This window comes from Suillus clintonianus (assembly GCF_016758775.1).
Source record: "Suillus clintonianus strain FC179 chromosome Unknown DEU56scaffold_37, whole genome shotgun sequence".
Lineage (NCBI taxonomy): Eukaryota > Fungi > Basidiomycota > Agaricomycetes > Boletales > Suillaceae > Suillus > Suillus clintonianus.
The window spans coordinates 194,606-214,596 of NW_024539261.1; the positions used below are offsets into that span (position 1 = coordinate 194,606).

The 19,991-nt window shown below is 48.1% G+C and overlaps 6 protein-coding genes across 6 annotated transcripts; 4 read left to right on the forward strand and 2 right to left on the reverse strand.

The window, feature by feature from the left end:
• Nucleotides 1–735: 735 nt before the first annotated feature.
• DEU56DRAFT_857798 (ERG2/sigma1 receptor-like protein) lies at nt 736–1,775 on the reverse strand. The gene is made up of 3 exons (XM_041355286.1): nt 1,557–1,775; nt 1,049–1,505; nt 736–995 (listed from the first exon to the last, which is right to left on the reverse strand). Exons 1-3 carry the CDS (start codon nt 1,698–1,700, stop codon nt 862–864), a joined length of 735 nt encoding a protein of 244 aa, XP_041208283.1. The 5' UTR covers nt 1,701–1,775; the 3' UTR covers nt 736–861.
• A 1,065-nt stretch (nt 1,776–2,840) lies between these two features.
• Nucleotides 2,841–5,049, forward strand: DEU56DRAFT_737033 (cytochrome P450; the record flags this gene model as incomplete). The annotated part of the gene is made up of 13 exons (XM_041348561.1): nt 2,841–3,055; nt 3,122–3,218; nt 3,271–3,407; nt 3,461–3,586; nt 3,639–3,888; nt 3,936–4,058; nt 4,112–4,214; nt 4,272–4,358; nt 4,413–4,451; nt 4,491–4,545; nt 4,596–4,721; nt 4,776–4,805; nt 4,860–5,049. The coding sequence occupies 13 exons, from the start codon at nt 2,841–2,843 to the stop codon at nt 5,047–5,049; spliced, it is 1,578 nt and encodes a 525-aa protein (XP_041208284.1).
• Nucleotides 5,050–6,777: 1,728 nt separating this feature from the next.
• Nucleotides 6,778–7,690, reverse strand: DEU56DRAFT_805430 (histone-fold-containing protein). The gene is made up of 3 exons (XM_041353287.1): nt 7,433–7,690; nt 7,251–7,380; nt 6,778–7,199 (listed from the first exon to the last, which is right to left on the reverse strand). Exons 1-3 carry the CDS (start codon nt 7,602–7,604, stop codon nt 7,082–7,084), a joined length of 420 nt encoding a protein of 139 aa, XP_041208285.1. The 5' UTR covers nt 7,605–7,690; the 3' UTR covers nt 6,778–7,081.
• A 104-nt stretch (nt 7,691–7,794) lies between these two features.
• DEU56DRAFT_901566 (histone-fold-containing protein) lies at nt 7,795–8,617 on the forward strand. The gene is made up of 4 exons (XM_041356555.1): nt 7,795–8,103; nt 8,154–8,258; nt 8,309–8,433; nt 8,489–8,617. Exons 1-4 carry the CDS (start codon nt 7,914–7,916, stop codon nt 8,510–8,512), a joined length of 444 nt encoding a protein of 147 aa, XP_041208286.1. The 5' UTR covers nt 7,795–7,913; the 3' UTR covers nt 8,513–8,617.
• A 1,524-nt stretch (nt 8,618–10,141) lies between these two features.
• Nucleotides 10,142–13,694, forward strand: DEU56DRAFT_887538 (interferon-inducible GTPase-domain-containing protein; the record flags this gene model as incomplete). The annotated part of the gene is made up of 2 exons (XM_041356227.1): nt 10,142–10,997; nt 12,910–13,694. The coding sequence occupies 2 exons, from the start codon at nt 10,142–10,144 to the stop codon at nt 13,692–13,694; spliced, it is 1,641 nt and encodes a 546-aa protein (XP_041208287.1).
• A 2,853-nt stretch (nt 13,695–16,547) lies between these two features.
• Nucleotides 16,548–19,278, forward strand: DEU56DRAFT_360093 (MFS general substrate transporter). The gene is made up of 14 exons (XM_041345850.1): nt 16,548–16,599; nt 16,661–17,032; nt 17,083–17,102; nt 17,158–17,229; nt 17,293–17,310; nt 17,365–17,623; nt 17,685–17,694; nt 17,746–18,081; nt 18,131–18,267; nt 18,316–18,387; nt 18,434–18,465; nt 18,517–18,587; nt 18,640–18,653; nt 18,706–19,278. Exons 2-14 carry the CDS (start codon nt 16,867–16,869, stop codon nt 19,167–19,169), a joined length of 1,671 nt encoding a protein of 556 aa, XP_041208288.1. The 5' UTR covers nt 16,548–16,599; nt 16,661–16,866; the 3' UTR covers nt 19,170–19,278.
• The last annotated feature ends 713 nt before the right edge of the window (nt 19,279–19,991 follow it).

The window sequence follows — 19,991 nt, forward strand, 5'->3', positions numbered from 1 at the left end:
ACGATGACACCTGGTGCTTTCTGGCCGCAGGCACCGTGGATGAACCCAGCACCAGGAGCCCCTGTGCATGCAGACGAGCAGCGGCACAATCATGGGTATCCCCCGAACTCTGGGGGCGATTATTTCCCCCCGCAGGGTGGACCGGATGAAGAGACGGGTTACTTCCCGCCTGTCTGCAGCATTGCGAAAGAGATCTTTAAAGAGGGAAGCGAGTTTCATTCGAGTGAGCGGGAGGGAGAGAGCGGATCGAGGGGTTCTTCGGTTTGTGCAGGGATGGTTTCTCCTGCGCCTAAATCGACGCAGGAGGCACATGGGGCTGGCAGCGACCATGGGCACAGGGAAGTGCGGCGGGCAATGTCACCCCAACCACAACGGTTCACATCAATAGAAGGGGGTCATGCACCCCGAAGGGCAGGCCTTACGCATCGGCCGGAGTCAGACTAGTAGCGGGAAGAGACAGATTTGAATCAACTTGTACTGCGGTATTGTACAATTTTTTGTAGGTCGTGGGTTGGGCAGGGTCACATTTGTTTGTTTTTTTGCATTTGTAGTACTTACATCTTTAGCATCATACCTACCTGGAACATCTGTGCATACCTATACTTTCTTGCTTGTTCATATTACATTCTGACGTTTCCTAATTCATTGTTCGTTCGCTCGGTCTATCTGCGTACGGCCGATGATCTTCAGATCACTGGTACTGATCTAGGGGCATATTTCAAACTCTGGCAAAGTTCCTAGTAAATGGCATTGGCATTACCGCGTGGTAGAACGACCAGCGCAATATTCTATCTAGGGGTATTATAGCATATAATAGGTGTCCTTGCTCCTCATGAATCAATGTATCTCGCATAACTTAGATCATATTTTGCCAACAAGCAAGTTCTTTATCATCTCCCGTCCCGTAATGCGGACGGTGTGGTATAACGTCGGAATATCGAGGGTAGACGTGAAGGTGTCCGCAAGCCCAAAGGGCATCATCAATGGGATCCAGCCTAAGAAGAAAATTTGAGACAAAACACGCAAGGCCATCTGAAATGTCACGTACCGCGAGCATACTCGAGCGCGAAGCATCCCTCATGCATTTTGTATTGCTTCGCAGTGCCCCTCGGGAGGAAATGCACGTCCCCAGGGCCGTACTTCTCCATTTCCAACGCACCTGGTCTGAACGCCCACTGCTCGCCGACTAGGATATGGAAGTAGTCATCTGCGGTGTGCAGCCCCGTGTGTCCTTCCGTGCCTAAAGGGGTGCCGAAAATAATGAGGTACTCGGTGATGGACGCGTGGATGATGTACATTGCGCCCATTGCGCCTCCGGCATTGTTGAATACCCACTCAGAGGCGTTCGAGTTGAGGGAGATGGAAGGGGACTCGAGTTGCGGGTATGTGGAGGTGAGATTGGTGAGGATATGAGTGATCATGCCTTGGGGGTCATTTGGTGATGTGGCGATGGCTTCTTGCGCTAGCTCGTGGAGGTGCTTTGGGTCTAGAACGTACCACCGGTCCTGTGGTCGAGGTCAGTCGAGGGAGTAGAAGAGTTGGAGCAACTAACTGACCTTGATACTATCAAGCCAGGTAAATGTTACAGCAAGGAGCAGTAGTCCAGCTATACGTGTTATCCACTTCGTGAAGTTGGTCTGCGGCTTTGGGGTAGGCTGCTTGGAGGCTGCGTCCACGTTTCCTGGTCGTGATTTTGGCATTTCGGTTTCCTTGTGAACTTGCAGACAGAATGAGAGGGATGAAACAAGACTGGATATCTGCCGCAGACTTTTAAGTTTGAAATTCAATTCAACGTACCATTAACGTGTTTTAAATATGACGCCAAAAATCACGTGATGCTTAATACGACGCGTGCGTTCTTCTTTCACTTACTTCCATGAGAACACTTACATTAGCATCGGGGCTTACGAGTTCATCCAGCTTTTGTTCCATACGCGAAGAATTATGAGTAATTGGACAGTCAGACTCCACCTCCCTCGAGCACTGCGCCTACCAAACTGCACCTTCCCAGCCGCTCACATTCACTTACCGGCACCCTGGCATCAAGAACATGACTGAAAAGAAGGAGATTAGGGCCAGTGCTGACTTCGTCGGTGCGTTCCTCCTGGCGGCAGCAGGCTGGTGGCGCGATCATTTTTCAAAGCAACGGTAGTACGTACCGTAACGGTACGCTGATAGTGACAACGAGCACGCTGGGCCGACGACGTGGAATCATCCCGAGTCGATATATATCAATATTGCCGTTTGGCCAGCATTTTGCCAACAAGCGTGGGTGGGGTATGATAGTATGTCCGCCGCATGCCAGCAGTACTTTACTACTTATATACCTCAGTGACGGTTCCTACTGTTCGCGATGGAACGATAAGCGAAGAAAAATACAGTGACAGCGTTATTGGGTGATTGGCGAGCAGCCAAAGCGGAAGCAGAAGCATATCATAGTGCGTGTTTTGAGTTACGTAATATGTTGTTGTTGATTCCATAAGATCGACCAGGGCTCGAGAGGGCTCGAGACTCCGAATCAAGAGGGTTCTTGTCTGCGCACCTGCTGCTGCGCACTGTGCTACAAATTTTGGTGTCCGTTAAAAACGGACGAGTATTACATATCGACAGCTTGTCGATCATCCATGCACTGCTCAATTGATGGCAAGCCGCAAGTCACCTTATCGTGCTTCTCTCACCGTGATCTCAAAATTTGACGCTATGATATCATAGTCGGACTGGTTACGAGTCTCGTCAGTCTCCCGCTGCTTGGATTTCGATCCGAAATAAATATCCCACAATATTCCCAAATCCTTAAAAAGTCATTCATCACTTGAATGGGTGACCCTCACTGAGTTACCATGAATTCCCTCCATTCAGCCCTTCCACTCATCCCGCTACAACTACCTGACCTGCCCATTTATGAGCACGCCCAACTCTTCATCGGCACTGCCGCTTGTCTTGCCGCAGCAGGAGTATTTGCTCGCGCTTACCTTGTGAAATCAGAGAGTAACCTTCCTCTGCCACCTTCTCCTCCAAATTGGACATTTCAGGGGCATACCCTGCCACCTCGCAGGTCAGCTTTCGCATTTCACTCCTCATTTTTTTTTAATCCTGATCGTGTCCTATCGCCGCTGACAAGGCCATTCCTCACTATGGCGGAATGGATTGACGAGTATGGCCCTGTGATCACCACTCGGTCAAGATTTACCAAGGTTGTAATTGTTGGCAGTTACAAAGTCAGTCCATACATGCTGAGTTGTTATATACACACTGAACATTCCGTTTCAGGCCGCCGTTGAAATTATGGAGAATCAGGGTAAATCGGTAGCTGATCGTCCTCGCTCGATTTCTGCTGGAGAGTTGTTTAGCGGCGGAATGTCTCTTACCTTTGCACCCGTTGGGGAGAGGTTCCGTCGGATGCGGAAGTTAGTAGTCGACCTTACTTTCCTCATCTATCTAACTTTCCACTGTAATGCAGGGCACTTCATTCCCATCTTCAGCCTAAAGCAGCTGAGACTTATCAGCCCCTTCAATCGTCGCACGCGAAGAACGTGGTTCTAAACATTCTCGATGATCCCCACAACTTTCGGAACCATGTCTTGAGGTAAGCCCTTTCGGTTTATTATGATAGTACTTTGCTCTCAGCTGCTTTGAAGTTATGCGGCCACGACAGTTATGAAAGTTGCATATGGCAAGTCTACGCCTACGTCTGCGACTCATCCTGAAGTCATCGAGTTGCACCGAAATATGGAGGTATTTGCAAAACTCCTGCGTCCTGGTGCTTTCCTGGTGGACTCGATCCCATGGCTCAAGTACCTTCCTTGGTATGGCCGAGAATTAAAACGGGGATATGAAACGTACAAGAGAATACACACTGGTCAGTTGAACCGCGTGGGCGAGCAAATAGTATGTAACGTCCTTTACTCTACATTCATATCTGAGCCGTCCCCCAGAAAAGTAATGAAGACACCGGCCCTTCGCTCGCGAGATTTATACTTGAAAATCGCGAGCATGGTTTAGGAGAGACCGAGTCGGCCTTTCTTGTTGGTTCCATGTTTTCAGCTGGATCTGATACAGTTGAGGCGTTGTTTTTTGTCTCCGAAAATATGTGGCTGAGATCAGGTCCAAGACTGGTTCAGCAATATGCACGGTGCTGATGGCAGCCGCACGTTTTCCCGAGGAGCAAGCGAAAGTTCAGGCTGAGCTCGATGCAGTCGTCGGAAGGCACCAAGGTAAGTAGACTGATTCTCTATGGCAGTTCCATGGATTCATTTATTTCTGCATTAAAGCGCCGACCTTTGCCGACCAAAAGTCCCTTCCTCGCATGCAGGCATTCATCTATGAGGCTTTAAGATGGAGACCATTGGCTACCAATGGTGGGTGACTTCCTTTTGGTTTGATACCTAAACTGTACAACGTTTACGCTGCAGGGGTTCCTCACCGAACAAACGAAGACGTGATATGGGCAAGTAATCCTTGAACGGCCTATCGCACGACTGATGATCTAGTCCATCAGGAAAACTATCGTATTCCGGCTGGGACTACGGTATACGGCAACCATTGGTAAGAATCGTGCTTCAAGAATACGAAGGATCTAACGGTCACTGCCTTAGGTCCATCACTCGGGATCCAGACGCCTACCCGGAGCCTGACGCGTTCAAGCCTGAGCGCTGGATCGACGACCATGGTAACCTGAAAGAAAATATAAATTTATTCTTTATCTACGGGTTTGGTCGGCGGTAAGCATCGTCTTTTCTTTCAGCTATACGTTCTTTGAATGACATTCCTTCTAGTGTATGCCCCGGTCAGCATCTCGCGCAAAGGTACGGTTATTTTCCACGCCCACGTGTCTTGCAAACTCACTTCAGTTGGTATAGATCGGTGTTCATAAGCACCCTCCTCGTTATTTGGGCCTTCCGGCTCACGCTGGATCCTACGAAACCGGTGGATGACATGGAATTCATAATTGGGGAGAAAGCAGATTCCCCGTGCGTGATTGAGTTTGAGGCGAGGGTTCCGGACGCAGAACTCAGGCACATAATGGAGGAGTACTGTCCTGATTCATGAGAAGCTTCGATACTCGGATGGGTCAGGGGAGATAACGAACTTCCAAAAAAAACAGTTCGGCCATCCCTCTGGCACTTGCAGTATGTTTTGTGTTTGCCTTTGATGCAATTTCGAATTGTGCATTATGATCGTCGTTTATCGTTAAAAACGTATTGATCGAAACTTTCAAGTGGGTCGAAGTCTCAATTTGACTTTCCAAGAGCACGACTTGACTGTATTATGGGGAACTGTCTCCTGAATATGTTACGGAGACCAATACTGGTCGATAGAGGCCAATAGGGGAGCTCAAAGTAGGGGAGCTCAAAGTTGAACGCCCAACACCCAAGCCCAACGCCCAACGCCCAACCTCGTGACTGAAATTAGGTATACCTAGAATAAATAGAAGTAAATATGGAGTAAAGCCACTGATGAGATAAGCTCCTTACCTAAACCTTGTCGCGCGAAGCGCCGAAACCTTCGCCAACTGTCTCCCCCTAATCCTCAGCATTTCTAAACCTTTTCACACCCTAAACCTTTTCATATTCTATTCCTAACCTTTCCATACTTAAAAAATGCTATTCCTAACCCTAATCATAACCCAACCCATGTCATAGATTTTATTGTGTGAGCATGTGGCAAAAGTCTAATGAGGGATAACTGAACAGGATTAGGAATGAAAAAGCAAGGTCTCCTAGGTATAAAAAGGTTTAGGTACGATGAAAAGGCTTAAAAGGTTTAGAAATGCTGAGGATTAGGGGGAGACAGTTGGCGAAGGTTTCGGCGCTTCGCGCGACAAGGTTTAGGTAAGGAGCTTATCTCATCAGTGGCTTTACTCCATATTTACTTCTATTTATTCTAGGTATACCTAATTTCAGTCACGAGGTTGGGCGTTGGGCGTTGGGCTTGGGTGTTGGGCGTTCAACTTTGAGCTCCCCTAGTTGAACGCCCAACACCCAAGCCCAACGCCCAACGCCCAACCTCGTGACTGAAATTAGGTATACCTAGAATAAATAGAAGTAAATATGGAGTAAAGCCACTGATGAGATAAGCTCCTTACCTAAACCTTGTCGCGCGAAGCGCCGAAACCTTCGCCAACTGTCTCCCCCTAATCCTCAGCATTTCTAAACCTTTTAAGCCTTTTCATCGTACCTAAACCTTTTTATACCTAGGAGACCTTGCTTTTTCATTCCTAATCCTGTTCAGTTATCCCTCATTAGACTTTTGCCACATGCTCACACAATAAAATCTATGACATGGGTTGGGTTATGATTAGGGTTAGGAATAGCATTTTTTAAGTATGGAAAGGTTAGGAATAGAATATGAAAAGGTTTAGGGTGTGAAAAGGTTTAGAAATGCTGAGGATTAGGGGGAGACAGTTGGCGAAGGTTTCGGCGCTTCGCGCGACAAGGTTTAGGTAAGGAGCTTATCTCATCAGTGGCTTTACTCCATATTTACTTCTATTTATTCTAGGTATACCTAATTTCAGTCACGAGGTTGGGCGTTGGGCGTTGGGCTTGGGTGTTGGGCGTTCAACTTTGAGCTCCCCTATAATAATTTCATGAAAGCAACGTGCTGTCCGATGGACTTTGGCTAACGGACAATGCTACCTCCGTAGTCCTGGGGAAGGATTGCTACATGAACCTACATCCATAGTGTAGCTTGACGGCGGTATGACATACCTTGGGCTCATCGTCTTGCTTGCTAGCGCGATAAAGCAGAGAAAGGCGTCCTAACACTAAAGAGCCCGCCAACGAGGGTAAGGAGTGAAAATCAAGTGATCCAATTAATGAGGAAGTTTTGCAGCGGTGGTACACGACGAAAAACTTCTAAAACGCAGCCAACTGAACCAAATTCAACTGGTGAACTTGTAAAAGTCGGACGAGACACGCGCACGTGACAAGCTGCCGCGAAAATCAGACGGTGCCAGGAGACCAGAATCAACGAAATGATTCCAGAGTGAAAGAAAATGATATAGAAGACCGAGTACTATAAAAAAAATACAAATACATCCGATACCCAACACCGATAATAATGCAGTCTAAATCGAATAAGATTAAACTTCCTGGCTCTCCTTCTTGCCCTTTGAAGTTTTGCTGGGCAATAGCTCGGGGTTGATGAAAGGAACGACACCACCCTGCGAGATGACAACGTCGCCAAGGAGCTTGTTCAGCCTATGGGAAGGCGTGTTAGACATTCGCAGAATGACTGAAAAAATTGCGTACTCTTCGTCGTTTCGGATGGCGAGTTGCAAATGTCTAGGAACGATACGCTGTTTCTTGTTGTCCCGGGCTGCATTACCAGCGAGTTCCAAGATCTCAGCGGCAAGGTACTCTAGTACCGCTGCAAGATAGACTGATAACCAAGTTAGAACAAACGGCTGAGGCATGAAACCAATAAGACTTACCAGGTGCGCCGGCGCCAACACGCTGTGCGTAGTTTCCCTTCTTCAAGAGACGGTGGACACGACCGACAGGGAACTGAAGGCCAGCTTTGGCTGAGCGGGATTGGGACTTGGACGAGGATTCACCAGAGGCTTTGCCACCAGACTTGGCTTTTCCGCCGACTTTGCCAGACATGATAGATATAGCGAAGAGTGTTGTGAGAGTGTATGTACAGGGTACAGAACAGTTGGACAAGTCCGGTGATGAACGGCGGGAATGTAATACTAATAGGGGAGCCGCGATCAATGGCCGCCTGTATTTATACTTGCCACACGTGATTTTATAAAATAAGGTTCAGCAATCAACAAAGACGCGTTGGTCGAGTGCCAAATAACACCACACGCGTCACAAACGATAAATACAAACGCCTGACGATTATGATAGCCATTCACACTACCCTTTCGACGCTCACTCGACCAACTCCACCCCACCACATCATCATCAATGGCACCTAAACCAGTCTCCACTGCCTCCAAGGCCCCTGCTTCCACTGCTGCCTCAAAGGCACCTGCAAAGACCACCGACAAGGCCAAGAAGGCTACCAAGACTTCTGCCGCTGCTGCGGGCGCTGATGGTGAAAAGAAGAAGCGTCGCAAAGTCCGCAAGGAGACCTACTCTAGCTACATCTACAAAGGTATGTACCATTCGCATCCATTCAAGTCCTAGGTCTGATATTGGTTGCAGTCTTGAGGCAGGTGCACCCTGATACCGGTATCTCCAACAAGGCCATGGCCATTCTGAACTCGTTTGTCAACGACATCTTCGAGCGTATTGCAACTGAAGCATCCAGTACGTACCCCTGTCAGCTTGTAGATTATTCCTGACCTCATCCCCTTCAGAACTCGCTGCCTACTCCAAAAAGTCGACAATATCTTCTCGGGAGATTCAAACATCTGTGCGACTGATTCTACCTGGTGAACTTGCCAAGCATGCTATCTCGGAAGGCACCAAGAGTGTCACCAAGGTCAGTTCTTTCACCTACCTGCGGTGTATCTCTCACTCACTTCTGACATCTACAGTTCTCGAGCTCATCGGCGAAGTAGGCTTATCCTTGATTGTTCTACTACTGTTGTCTCGTTGGACGGCGTTCGCTGTTGTATTTTAGGTGTATCATTTACATTATTTTAATCTACTGTCTTAAAAACGGGAATCTGCCAAGTGCATGGCAAATACTAAGAAACCGAGTACTGAGCTCGATGAACGACTGTCTTCCAATATTGTCTGACTCGGACTATGATGAAAGGCTCGTTTGCATGTACAGAACATCACCGGACGACTTTAGTAATTCGTCGCTGAGTAAGTCTCAGTTGGGGAACCGAAATCTACTAAAATTCGGTTAGCAACTTGAACTCGGTAAAGCCATTTCAATTCCCCCATGATGAATCAAGCTGAACTTTTCTTTCCTATAACGAAATTCGCGCAATTGTCTTCCCCGTCTCCTGCTTTCGCCGCGCGAACCATACTAGAATTGGGTTCAGATGAATCTTCCCTGTCTATGGACTTGTCGGACCAGACCTTATGCTCCGTGTTCACAACGGTTCTTATATCTCCTTTTCACATGGAATGAGGCCTGACTGTGCATGCCACACATTGCACACTTAGTAGACCAACCAGCATTGCCTAGTCCCTAGCCCCTAGCCCCGACTAGTACCACGGTAGCATCAATCACGCGATCTCATCATGGATCTCGACCATCAATGCCATAACCTGGTCGGTCTAAGGGCCTTCTGATTCCCCTTGCCAAACTCGTCAACATCGAGGGCTTCCCACCTTTCCTAGCGATATCAAGACCGTAGAACACATCACGATACATCGAGAACGGGTCCATCGATATTTCCATTTTCGAAGCACGACGACTCTCTGAGATGTCACGTTCAACATGTGCCTTCATGCATGCATGCAAACAACGAACAATGTGGTTTTAAGTGTCCAACTGGAGGAAGACTGATAAAACCGGGTTCAGTTCATCTGTTGATGCTTGCCTGCATAGAGGATTGGAGCGGGTCAGTTAGACTTATTTCTTACAAGATAATCTAACCGTACTTGAAAGTTGACATCGTGCAGTGAACAAGCTACGCCCGCGATCGATTCGGCTCAACTCACAGAACTTCCTGATCTATGACTTCTTGTCGGCGAATGCATGTTCTATTCTACTTTCGGCGTAACACATCAGAAGCTAGTATGTGAATAGCTTTTCAACAATCTGGAAGCCACCGTTGTCACCCCTTATTCGTACCGATCTCGTGTTGGGCTGGCGTCTGTCTAGACAAGTATAAGAGCCGTGCACCCATCCTGCTTGCCTTGTCGAATCATTATTATCACCTGGACGCCGCATATCACATTATTGCAATCCATACAGAGGTGAGTGAAGCTTGAAGTTCCGCAGTCCACAATTAGTCATTCTTAGTCTAGGTCGCTTCCGACGCACAGAACACGTTGCCACACGACCCTTCTCAGTAGCGTCAAGCCGCCCCTAAAAAAATTGTCTGTGTTGCATGGCGTTCCCATCCGTGATTACGGATTATTTGGCTGTGGTGTTTGGTTTGGTAGGCACCTTTATGGATTATCTTGCAAACGACGAGGCTCAGGAGCGAGCCGAAGAAGCGGAAGCAGACAAGCGCGCCGCGGAGGAAGCATTATATCATGTGCAGAGATGTCGGGAAGAACTGAAAATGGAGTTTGACAATGCTCTTCGCGATGCAGAGGAAGCGAGGCTCGCCGTTGAGCGTAAATGGTTCGAAGGTGTTCGCCCCGAGTGTCGTCCTTCAGACCAAGATATCAGTCGGATGAAGGCCCGGTATCATTATAACCCGGAGTTCTTCCACATCGCAGTTGTTGGCTCTGCTGGAGCTGGCAAGTCATCCTTCATTAATGCCGTCCGTGGCTTGTCCAAACAACATCCCATGGCCGCTTCTACGGGAATCGTCGAAACCACTGACACTGTCACGAGATACCCTGATCCGTCCCCAATCTCCCAGATGATTTGGTATGACGTTCCCGGAGCAGGCACTCCAAAGGTGTCTGATTGGCAGTACTTCAATGACATGGGCCTTTACATATTCGACTGCATCATCGTGCTCACAGACAATCGTGTCTTGGAATCCGACCTCACCATCCTCCGCGCATGCGAGCAATTCAAGAACATCAAGTCGTTCATTGTTCGCTCCAAGTCAGACCAGTACATCAACAACATGGTGTGCGAGAGGATGCCGCCAGGTTTCGACATTGGTGATCCCGACATGGACGACGAGACACGTTCTCTTTTCTTGCAAACGAAATCTGAAGAACGGCATTGGTTCATCAACGAGACATGCCAGAATGTGCGAATGCACCTTGAGAGGGAGAACCTCCCTCCTAAGAAGGTCTACATCGTTTGCTCGGACGCTATGCTTGCCATAGTGAACAAATCGCGCTCCTCAAAGGCAATTGACGAGGCAGAGCTTCTGAATGATGTCAAAGGATCGTGCGGGAGTGTCAGGGGTCGGGGTGTTGAAAGTAAGTCATCCTTGCTCGATTGTCAATCAGATCGTTTAGGGCAGTTTTTGCCTTGTAGTTACGCCTATCCCGGATCTGACAGGCTCGACACACAGCTTGGATTAGCGCCACGTTTTGTTTATTTATTTTCTCCTCGGGTGTCGCGCGTCCTTCAGGGGAAGCAATTGCAGTCTCTTGCTTTCTGGGTACATGTACTTCTCCGTTTCGCAGAATGTCAAGTCAAACCCCCTTTTCATCGATGGCATGACCTGTATGAGGATCGTCGAAATAAAAATGATTCACAAGCGTGGACTCGAGTCCTGCACCCCAGATGCGGACCGAGTACTGCTGCACTTCGACTTAGGTCCGCCACGGGCACGAAGTGAACATCAGAAGGGCCAGAGGAGTCATAACAAGGTGCTCGACAATCCAAGTCAAACAAGTAATCGCCAGAGATAGCGTGTAAAGTTATCCAAAGATGAGGCTTCGAGCTACTAGAGCTCCGGGAGAGGCTGCTTGTTATGACATGGGCGAAATTCTTGTGATCAATTGTTCAGTGAAACCCTGGACCTGATCAGGGTATACCGGTACAGGTCTGGATTTTAAATATCTGTATTGAACAGCCAGTGTACACTCGAGCGGCGTCAAACGGGGTCCGGAATTTGCCGCATCGCATACCAACTATGTATTAGCAAAATTTCTAATCACCATCATGTTGTAACGCAGGTCTCAGAACCTACTCATTCTTTTTGGAACACTTGCAGTGAGTTGTCAGTGCTTCAGCATCGAAGACTTCTCGCAATTCCGAGCAATAGCCTCACTAGTCACGGTCACCGCAGTACCAAGCGTCCAGACCAATGATAGAACTCACGATGTAAGCCTTAGGGTAAATTCATAATGCCGACCTACCACATTGAATAGTCTCCCCTAGCCCTAACTGCATCGAATCACCAACATCAACCCAACCCAACCCTGCCCCAGGTCTAAGGACCTTCAATCCCTGATCACAACATTAATGCAGCTTGCTTGCAAAACCTGTCAGCATTGGAGATCTAATTCCCGCATTTTCAACTTGAAGTGATCCCAAGACCATAGAGCTCATAACACGATATATCGAGGACTCTCTGAGATGCGGCGTTCACACTTAACATTTGCATCCATGCATGTAAGCAACAAACAATGTGGTTTCGAGTGGCCAATCGGAGGTAGACTGGTGAAACGGTTCAGTTCATCTATCGATGACTTCCCTGCATAGACAATTGAAGCGATCGATAGTTAAGGTTAGATCGTCTTGCCCGTAATAACTCTATCTGACTCGACTCGCAGAACTTCACGTAGATCTCTGATCTATGACTTCTTGTCGGTAGATGTATGTTATATTCTACCCTCGGCGTAACACACCGGAAGCTACGTGATAAACTTTTTTCAGCAATCTGTTACGCCTTATTCTACTGGCTTCGCGTTCACATGACGTCTGTCTGGACAAGTATAAGACCCATACACCCACCCTGCTTGCCCCTTGTCAAACCGTTGTCTCCTGTCTTCTTTGCGGAGTTATCATCACCTGGACGGCGCATTCGCGTTATTGCAATTCACACAGAGGTGAGCGAAGCTTGAAGTTACGCAGTACACAATTAGTCAATCTTACTCTAGGTCGCATCGGACGCATACGGAGAACACGTTGCCACACGGCCCTTCTCAGCAGCGTCGAGTCATCCACCCAAAGTTGGTTTACACTGCATGGCTTTCTTATTAGCGATCCCGTACGCGGTCCCATTCGCGTATGCAGCGTCTGGGGCTGCGGTGTCTGCCGTTGTAGCCCAATGGCCGATTTCTTCTGCAAGAGCCCGGCAACAGGAAGCAGAAGATGCCAAGCGTGATGCGGAGAAAGCATTATCTGATGCGCAGGATAGTTTGCAAGAACTGAGACAGGAGTATGATAACGCTCTTCACGATGCAGAGGAAGCGAGGCTCGCTGTTGAGCGTAAATGGTTCGAAGGTGTTCGCCCCGAGTGTCGTCCTTCAGACCAAGATATCAGTCGGATGAAGGCCCGATATCATTACAGCCCGGAATTCTTTCACATCGCGGTTGTTGGCTCTGCTGGAGCTGGCAAGTCTTCCTTCATTAATGCCGTCCGTGGCTTGTCCAATAAACATCCCATGGCTGCTCCTACGGGAATTGTGGAAACCACTCAAACTGTCACGAGTTATCCTGATCCGTCCCCGAACTCCCGGGTGATTTGGTATGACGTTCCCGGAACAGGCACTCCAAAGGTGCCTGAATGGCAGTACTTCAATGACATGGGCCTCTATGTCTTCGACTGCATCATCGTGCTCACAGACAATCGTGTCTTGGACTCCGACCTCGCCATCCTCCGCGCTTGCGAGCAGTTCAACAACATCGAGTCGCTCATTGTTCGCTCCAAGTCAGACCAGCACATCAACAACATGGTGTGCGAGAGGATGCCACCAGGTTTCGACCTTGGTGACCCCGGCATGGACGACGAGACACGGTCTCTTTTCTTGCAAACGAAATCTGAAGAACGGCATAGATTCATCGACGAGACATGCCAAAATGTGCGAATGCACCTTGGGAGGGAGAACCCCTCTCCTAAGAAGGTCTACATTGTTTGCATGGATGCCATGCGTGCGATAGTGATCAAGTCGCGCTCCACAAAGGCAATTGACGAGGCAGAGTTTCTGAATGATGTCAAAGGATTTATGTTGACGCGCCTAGAGGCGGGGTGTTGAAAGTAAGTCAGATAATCTCGCTCGATCTTCGATCGGATCGGTTTTTACCCTATAGCTAGGCCTGTCTGGATCCTGACAGCCCTAGCACACGGTTTGGATCAGCGCCACGGTGTTTGGTCTTTTTTTTCCGCTGGTTTTGTTTATTTATTCTTCTCATTGATACTGTACATCTCCCTCCAAGTCTTGTGGTTTCACACGATATTGCGTTCAAAGGAAGTGTCACTGTCAATTCGTTTTGTTACTTTATGCATAGCTTTCCTGCAAATGAAATGTATGTCGATTGACGTGTGGTGTACGAAGCCGCCAGATTGTCTCAAGAACGCTTTGATCAACAAGGCAGGAGAACACACGAAACACACCAAAATGAGAAGATGGATAGACGTGAAATCTGCAGTCGGACACAACCAGATTCGAGAGCGGCGCCGCAATTTGGGATCACGCTCAAGTACGAGCCTAGACGGGAGTAGGGATATGGGGATTGTAGATGAAGTTCAAGGTCTGAGCGAAGGGGTTGCACAGCCTGTGCGTATGTTTCAAGTTGACAGTTTGGCAAGATAGACGCTTGGTATGATCAAACTGAGTGCTAAGGCAAATGGATAACCGACTAGTAGCGGCTGGAGAGCCTGTACCATGAAGTGCATCATGATCAGTCATCAGCGAAAGTCCGACACGCCAACGCGAGTCTCAGAGCGTCCTGTGACGCCAACCTACGCACTGACGTCGTAGGTTGATCACTGAGTCGTACTAGCACACTAAGGCAAAATATAGAATCCAGTGTATTTCATAGTATCATACAAGTCTGATTGAGCCCATGCCGTGGGGTGACTCAGGATGATCGAGTTGTAGAAACGGTTTGCAAGACAACGGATGACAGGTCGAATTCAAGACGTACAAAGCGGGACGCGCTCGAGCTCGGTCTTGAGTACTTGAGTCAGGAGAGCGCCCTGCAACTGAAGTTGAAGACGAAGGTAACAAAACAAGAAGCGGACTTTAGCGAAATGTTTGGCACGACAAATTCAAAACCTTCCAACAGTTTTTTCGATGGTCACACCAGGTAAACATACATATTCTTGGTGCCTTTCCCTGTTCATAAGGCCATATAACCATGCGGGTACCATAACAGATTTGAAATCTGCTCCGCTTAGTTCACGGTGCGAGTTCGAAATCTGCCTGAGGACAATTTTTCTTTTACAACACTTGGACATCCACTCCAAAGACTAGCTAGGCCCATCTTAACTCGTCTTAGCGGGGTGTGTAGCACGACAGTGCCAACAACAGTGATCACACCCTGGACATTATCTCATGTACTAATCCTTGGGAAATCTCAAGGACTCATGGCGTTACACAACAAATTAGAAATATGTTCTCTTGGAGGTCTTTTCCTCTTATTACACCCTAAACAATCTTCCTTTCCCTCAACCAAGCTCGAAAGTCACGAATGCTCATCACACGCGGGATCGGCTCCATGCATCCAAACTCCTGAGCGGGCTAAGTTTTGAATATTTTAATCCCCCTCGATCGGCTCCAGCAGAGCCTGGCTGTAATCAGCTGCGTAACGTACCAGAAAAGCAGCTTCCTTTTTCATACCCCGAAGATTCTGTTTATCACAGAAGAGGGCGAGAATGAAGGCTTTGAAAATCGTTATGGGGATCGGGCGAACTCGTATCTATCGCTGGCTCGTCGCTATCGCGCGTGCGTCTCTGAAGAAGACGCTAATGATTACTAGGTACGCTGTGACCCAAGGTTACCGCGTATAGGTGGACATATGTGCCTGTTCCCGGCGAGCCATCTCTCCGAAGAGCATAAATGCTCGTCGCTGCTGGGGTCATCATGAACTACCGCGAGAGGCTAATCCCTCAAGGTATGAGGCCAACCGCCTCATTGCGTACGAGGCACGACTGCGATGGGACTGGTTTGTCCTTGAGTTCACTCCGTGGCTCACGTATCTTTTGTGGATCGTGAAACTCGATTCAGACTACTCTTGGGCTGGTTGTTATGAATTTTTTCCTTGTTCCTCCTTCGTGGAGTTTTTGTTCGCGAGGGGTATGTGCTTGTTATCGGATCAGCCGCATCCAAATCCCTGAGCGAGCTAAGGTCTGCATAGAATCGCGACTTAGGTGAGACCTCAAAGCTTCACAGATGAGACTGACTCTGCAGTACCTGTGCATGCACGTGTCACAGACGAAGTTCTGCGTCCTGCAGAAAATCAACAGCGTCGACGGTTCAATTCGAATATGTAGTCACAGCGCAAATGTGCACAACTAAGAATCAGAAGAATGTAGAACTAGAACACTCCCGCTGTGTTACCTATTCGTAAGGATGAACATAACTATGAGTTCGTAACACGTAAGTGCGTGACATCGGACTCGGAGGTGTGACAAATCCCGCGTTGGACATGAGGAGGCTGCAGTTCAAATTCTAAGTACGCGTGCATGCGACATTCTATGCCATCTATTTTCTGCGCATAGAAATCATATAATTCTTCTCATTCCATTATGCCCAGATCATCATGGAGGGTCTCAAGGCAGAGAAGCGCGAGAATTTCAGGAAGCCGTCACCCCTCCTCGCGAAAAGAAGTATATGAGGGTGTGTTAACACTCGTATATCCTTCCTCTCATTCCATCATGCCCAAACCCAACACTGTCCCGCAAGGATGATGTCAAGGCAGAGAAGCACGAGAATATCCAAGCCGTCACCGCTCTTCGCGAAGAGAAGTATATGAGTGGTAATGCTCAGCGCTCATCGACTGATACAACTTGCATTGAAGACATTCCAAAATCACCATTTCATACCTCTGACCTACATTAACGGAGTGCTGATAGGCTAGGCATCATATCTAAAGTTGTTGTTCCAAGGACGACCGGCTCGCAATGGATTGGTCTCTCATCGCGGGCTACTCAACGAAGTAGGTCGATTCATCTTCCACCAGCGTCAATAACGTTTAACTAGTACTTATTCTGATTAAGTGTCGCGGACGTAACATGAAGTATCATACTGGACATATAAATCGGATCCTTGGGATGCGCAACGGCCATCCCTCGAACTCCCTTGGGCATCCCCCACAACTTGCGCGATTAGTCTGCCAAGTTGCATACCTTGAAGGAGTTTCTCTTCAAGGTGGACACTAGCTCACAAGTCGACCAAAGCTCTAGCTCTAGCGCCTTATACTATCATGTCCACAGCTAGTATTCGCTTTATCAGCACCGTTACTCCGGCCGATGTCGAAAGTAAAGATGAACGTCAGTCATCAATCAGTGCTCCGTCATACTCTTCCGTCAAGCCGAGGCTACCTCTAAGATGGCAGATGACAATGATCGCATTAACATGCATGTGCACATGTAAGTATTCACGACTATGAGTTTCGCTGGTAGCTCATGTGTGATTCAAGTCGGACACCATTGGTCTAACGTAGGGATCATATTCCAAATTTTACGGATTATGCAGATTAAGTTTGTGTACGCAGGGTATAATTACAACTCTGAAGACAACGATAGAACACGAACTCAAGATCAATAATTCCGAATTTGCTACGCTGGTAAGAAATGTACTCGATATAAATACGGCGGGATTGACATTCTCGTCTACCTGTCCTGCTTAGATGTCTGTGGCGAGTCTGGTACGTCCAATCTTGTTTCGCTAGTGCAGGACCGACGTACTTACTGTGCGACAGGTAAACACATTTCTCTGCATCGCCTTGGGCTTCGTCATCGACAAATTTGGAGGTCCACTGCTTTCTGCCATACTCGCCGCATTTTGTCTTGCGGGCGCGGCAGTGGAGGCTGGTGCCACGACGAATGGACTTAATAGTTATCATATCCTCATAGTGGGCAAGATTATTGCTGCCATCGGGGGTGGATCCCTAGATAATGCGCAACATAAAATATTCACCACATATTTTGCGCCCGGGCATGGTTTTGCGCTATCTATAGGTGAGTGCGGCGCCTCGCAATTGTTAGCGGTTGGTCTCATTATTTATTTAACATTTTTAAGGTTTCATATGGTAGGTTCTACTACTACTCTTTCACACCTCATACATACGTCCATCGTGCAGGTCGATGGCAAATGTGGCTCAGTATGTCGGACAGAGCACTGCGAACGTCATGTCCGCAAATCTTGGCTCCTATTCATGGCCACTCTGGATAGGCGCCATCATCGGCCTTCTCTCGTTTTTATCCGCTATTTGCGTCTTCCTCCTTGATAAACACCTTCGTTTACATTACGAGGTCATCGATCACTGCAAACGGTCTGATCAGCCAAGTGCGGGTGGCGTCAAGGCTGGAACATTCCATTGGTCGATTGCGCGCCAAATGCCATTTACGTTCTGGTTTGTGGTTCTTTTTGCAGTCTTCCAAACCGCTGGTGTAGCATCGTTTGTATCGGTATCTACGTAAGTCATTGCCTGTGCGTTGTTGAGATAAATGTTGAATGTTGTGCAGGCAATTTGCACAGCAAAGGCTCAAGAAAGGAGCCGTAGTTGGCGGATGGGTGTCGAGTTTTTACTTGATCCTTCCTATTGCACTAACCCCTTTGGAGGGTGTGTTCATTGATGCATATGGGCGTCGTGTAACAATTTGTGAGCATCCTGTAGTTTGACCAACGCAGGAGCTAATCATAGAGCCAGTGTTCCTCTCTGCGTGTATGTTCCTCATTTCCATGTTATTGTTGAGATTTTCGGAGACAGTGCCAACATTTGGTGAGTCAAAATGCCTCACGCAGATGGTGTACTAAACCCAGCCTAGTCTGCGCATATGTATTTTATGCATTTTCTCAGGTATGTGTACCGAGATCCCCCCTTAAATTTTAATTTAACACTATCTTGCAGTGCCTGACGTCAGCTCCACAAGTGGAGATTGTGCGTAACATTATACCGGATCCTCATTACTACGCGACAGCGTGAGTTCCTTGACAATTTCTATCGCGCGTCCCTTTTTGACACGATTTTAAGTTTTGCAATCAAGAGTATGCATAATTCTTCTTCAAAGGGAAGCATGCTCACCATTGTCTATTACAGAGTCGATTGTTCAGGGCTCCGTCGTCATCGTCGTGATAGCAGCCGGGAAGCTCCAAGACCTCTCCCCCACCGACTCCCTCGAGAGTGCTGTGACTCTCTGGCTTGTGTACGCCTTCGTCTCGGTGCTCATCTCAGGTGCGCTCCTGAGTGCCTGCTACACGTCCTTGGGACAGCGGTATCTACCTGCCGCACGGCTCTCGCAGGTACGCCCGAAGCATGTAGAGAGGGAGGCGGAAAGGCTTTGGGAACTACGTCAGCATGCGGTTGCGGAGGAAGACAAGAGGGACGAGAGTATGACGACGAAGCAGAAAGAAGTGGCATTAAAAAGCCCTGTGCCGAGCTCTGTGTCGTTGTATGCGCGCTGGGTAGCGCTTGGGGCCGGGTTCACCATAGTCCTCATAGCGTGGGTGATATTTGGCTTTGGTATTGAGTGGGGTGAACATGCGAGCGTTAGTGGGGAATGAAGGGTGCAGTAGAGAGGTGTGTATCGTACTAATTTGCCTGTAATTGCGTATCATAGTGCCAAGACTGGTACACGTCTCCCACGGGACAGGGGCTTTTTCAGTTTCATAATGAGATGCTGTCGGGCTCCGGTCTCTTTCAACTTGAAGTATCATCATCATGAACCAGGATATGAAATCCCAGTTTCTGTCTCTCGCTGAAGATCTCCATGTCTACATTCTAACCTTCCTTTCTTACCGAGATATTCTTCGGTGTACATCAGCGAGCATCATTTTACTTATCACTGTCAATGCTCCTAAGTGGGCTTTGTACTGACAATCATTTGCAGGTATGTACAGGCCTTCGCCAGACATACTTGTCGTCTTCTGAGCTTCAGTACATCGTTGAACTTGGTGGTCAACAACTACTCCCTGTTGATCTCCGAGTTGACAACCACACTCCTATTTCAGAACGTCTACAGCTCCTGAGGGACAAAGCCCGTGCATGGTTCAAGTTTGACACTCAACCTGTCGAAACGGTTGTGGTGCCGGAAAGATTCTATACTGCAAACACATTTGTCTCCAATGGGCATCTCTGCCTCTGCGACGCCGAAGGTCTATCAGGCTTCGCCAAGATCTTTCCGATATTACCAGACCCCTCACAACAAGCAATTGACCATGAATGGTCTCCGGAATTACTATTTTCAGTTCCCAATGCACGAAACATCAATGTGCTCATGGACCCAGAGCAAAACCTGATTTCTGCGGCATATGACATTATTAATGGATCGGGTGTCTATATTGACCTTTTAGTGTTGGATGGAGATGGTGTCCACCCCAAAGCTG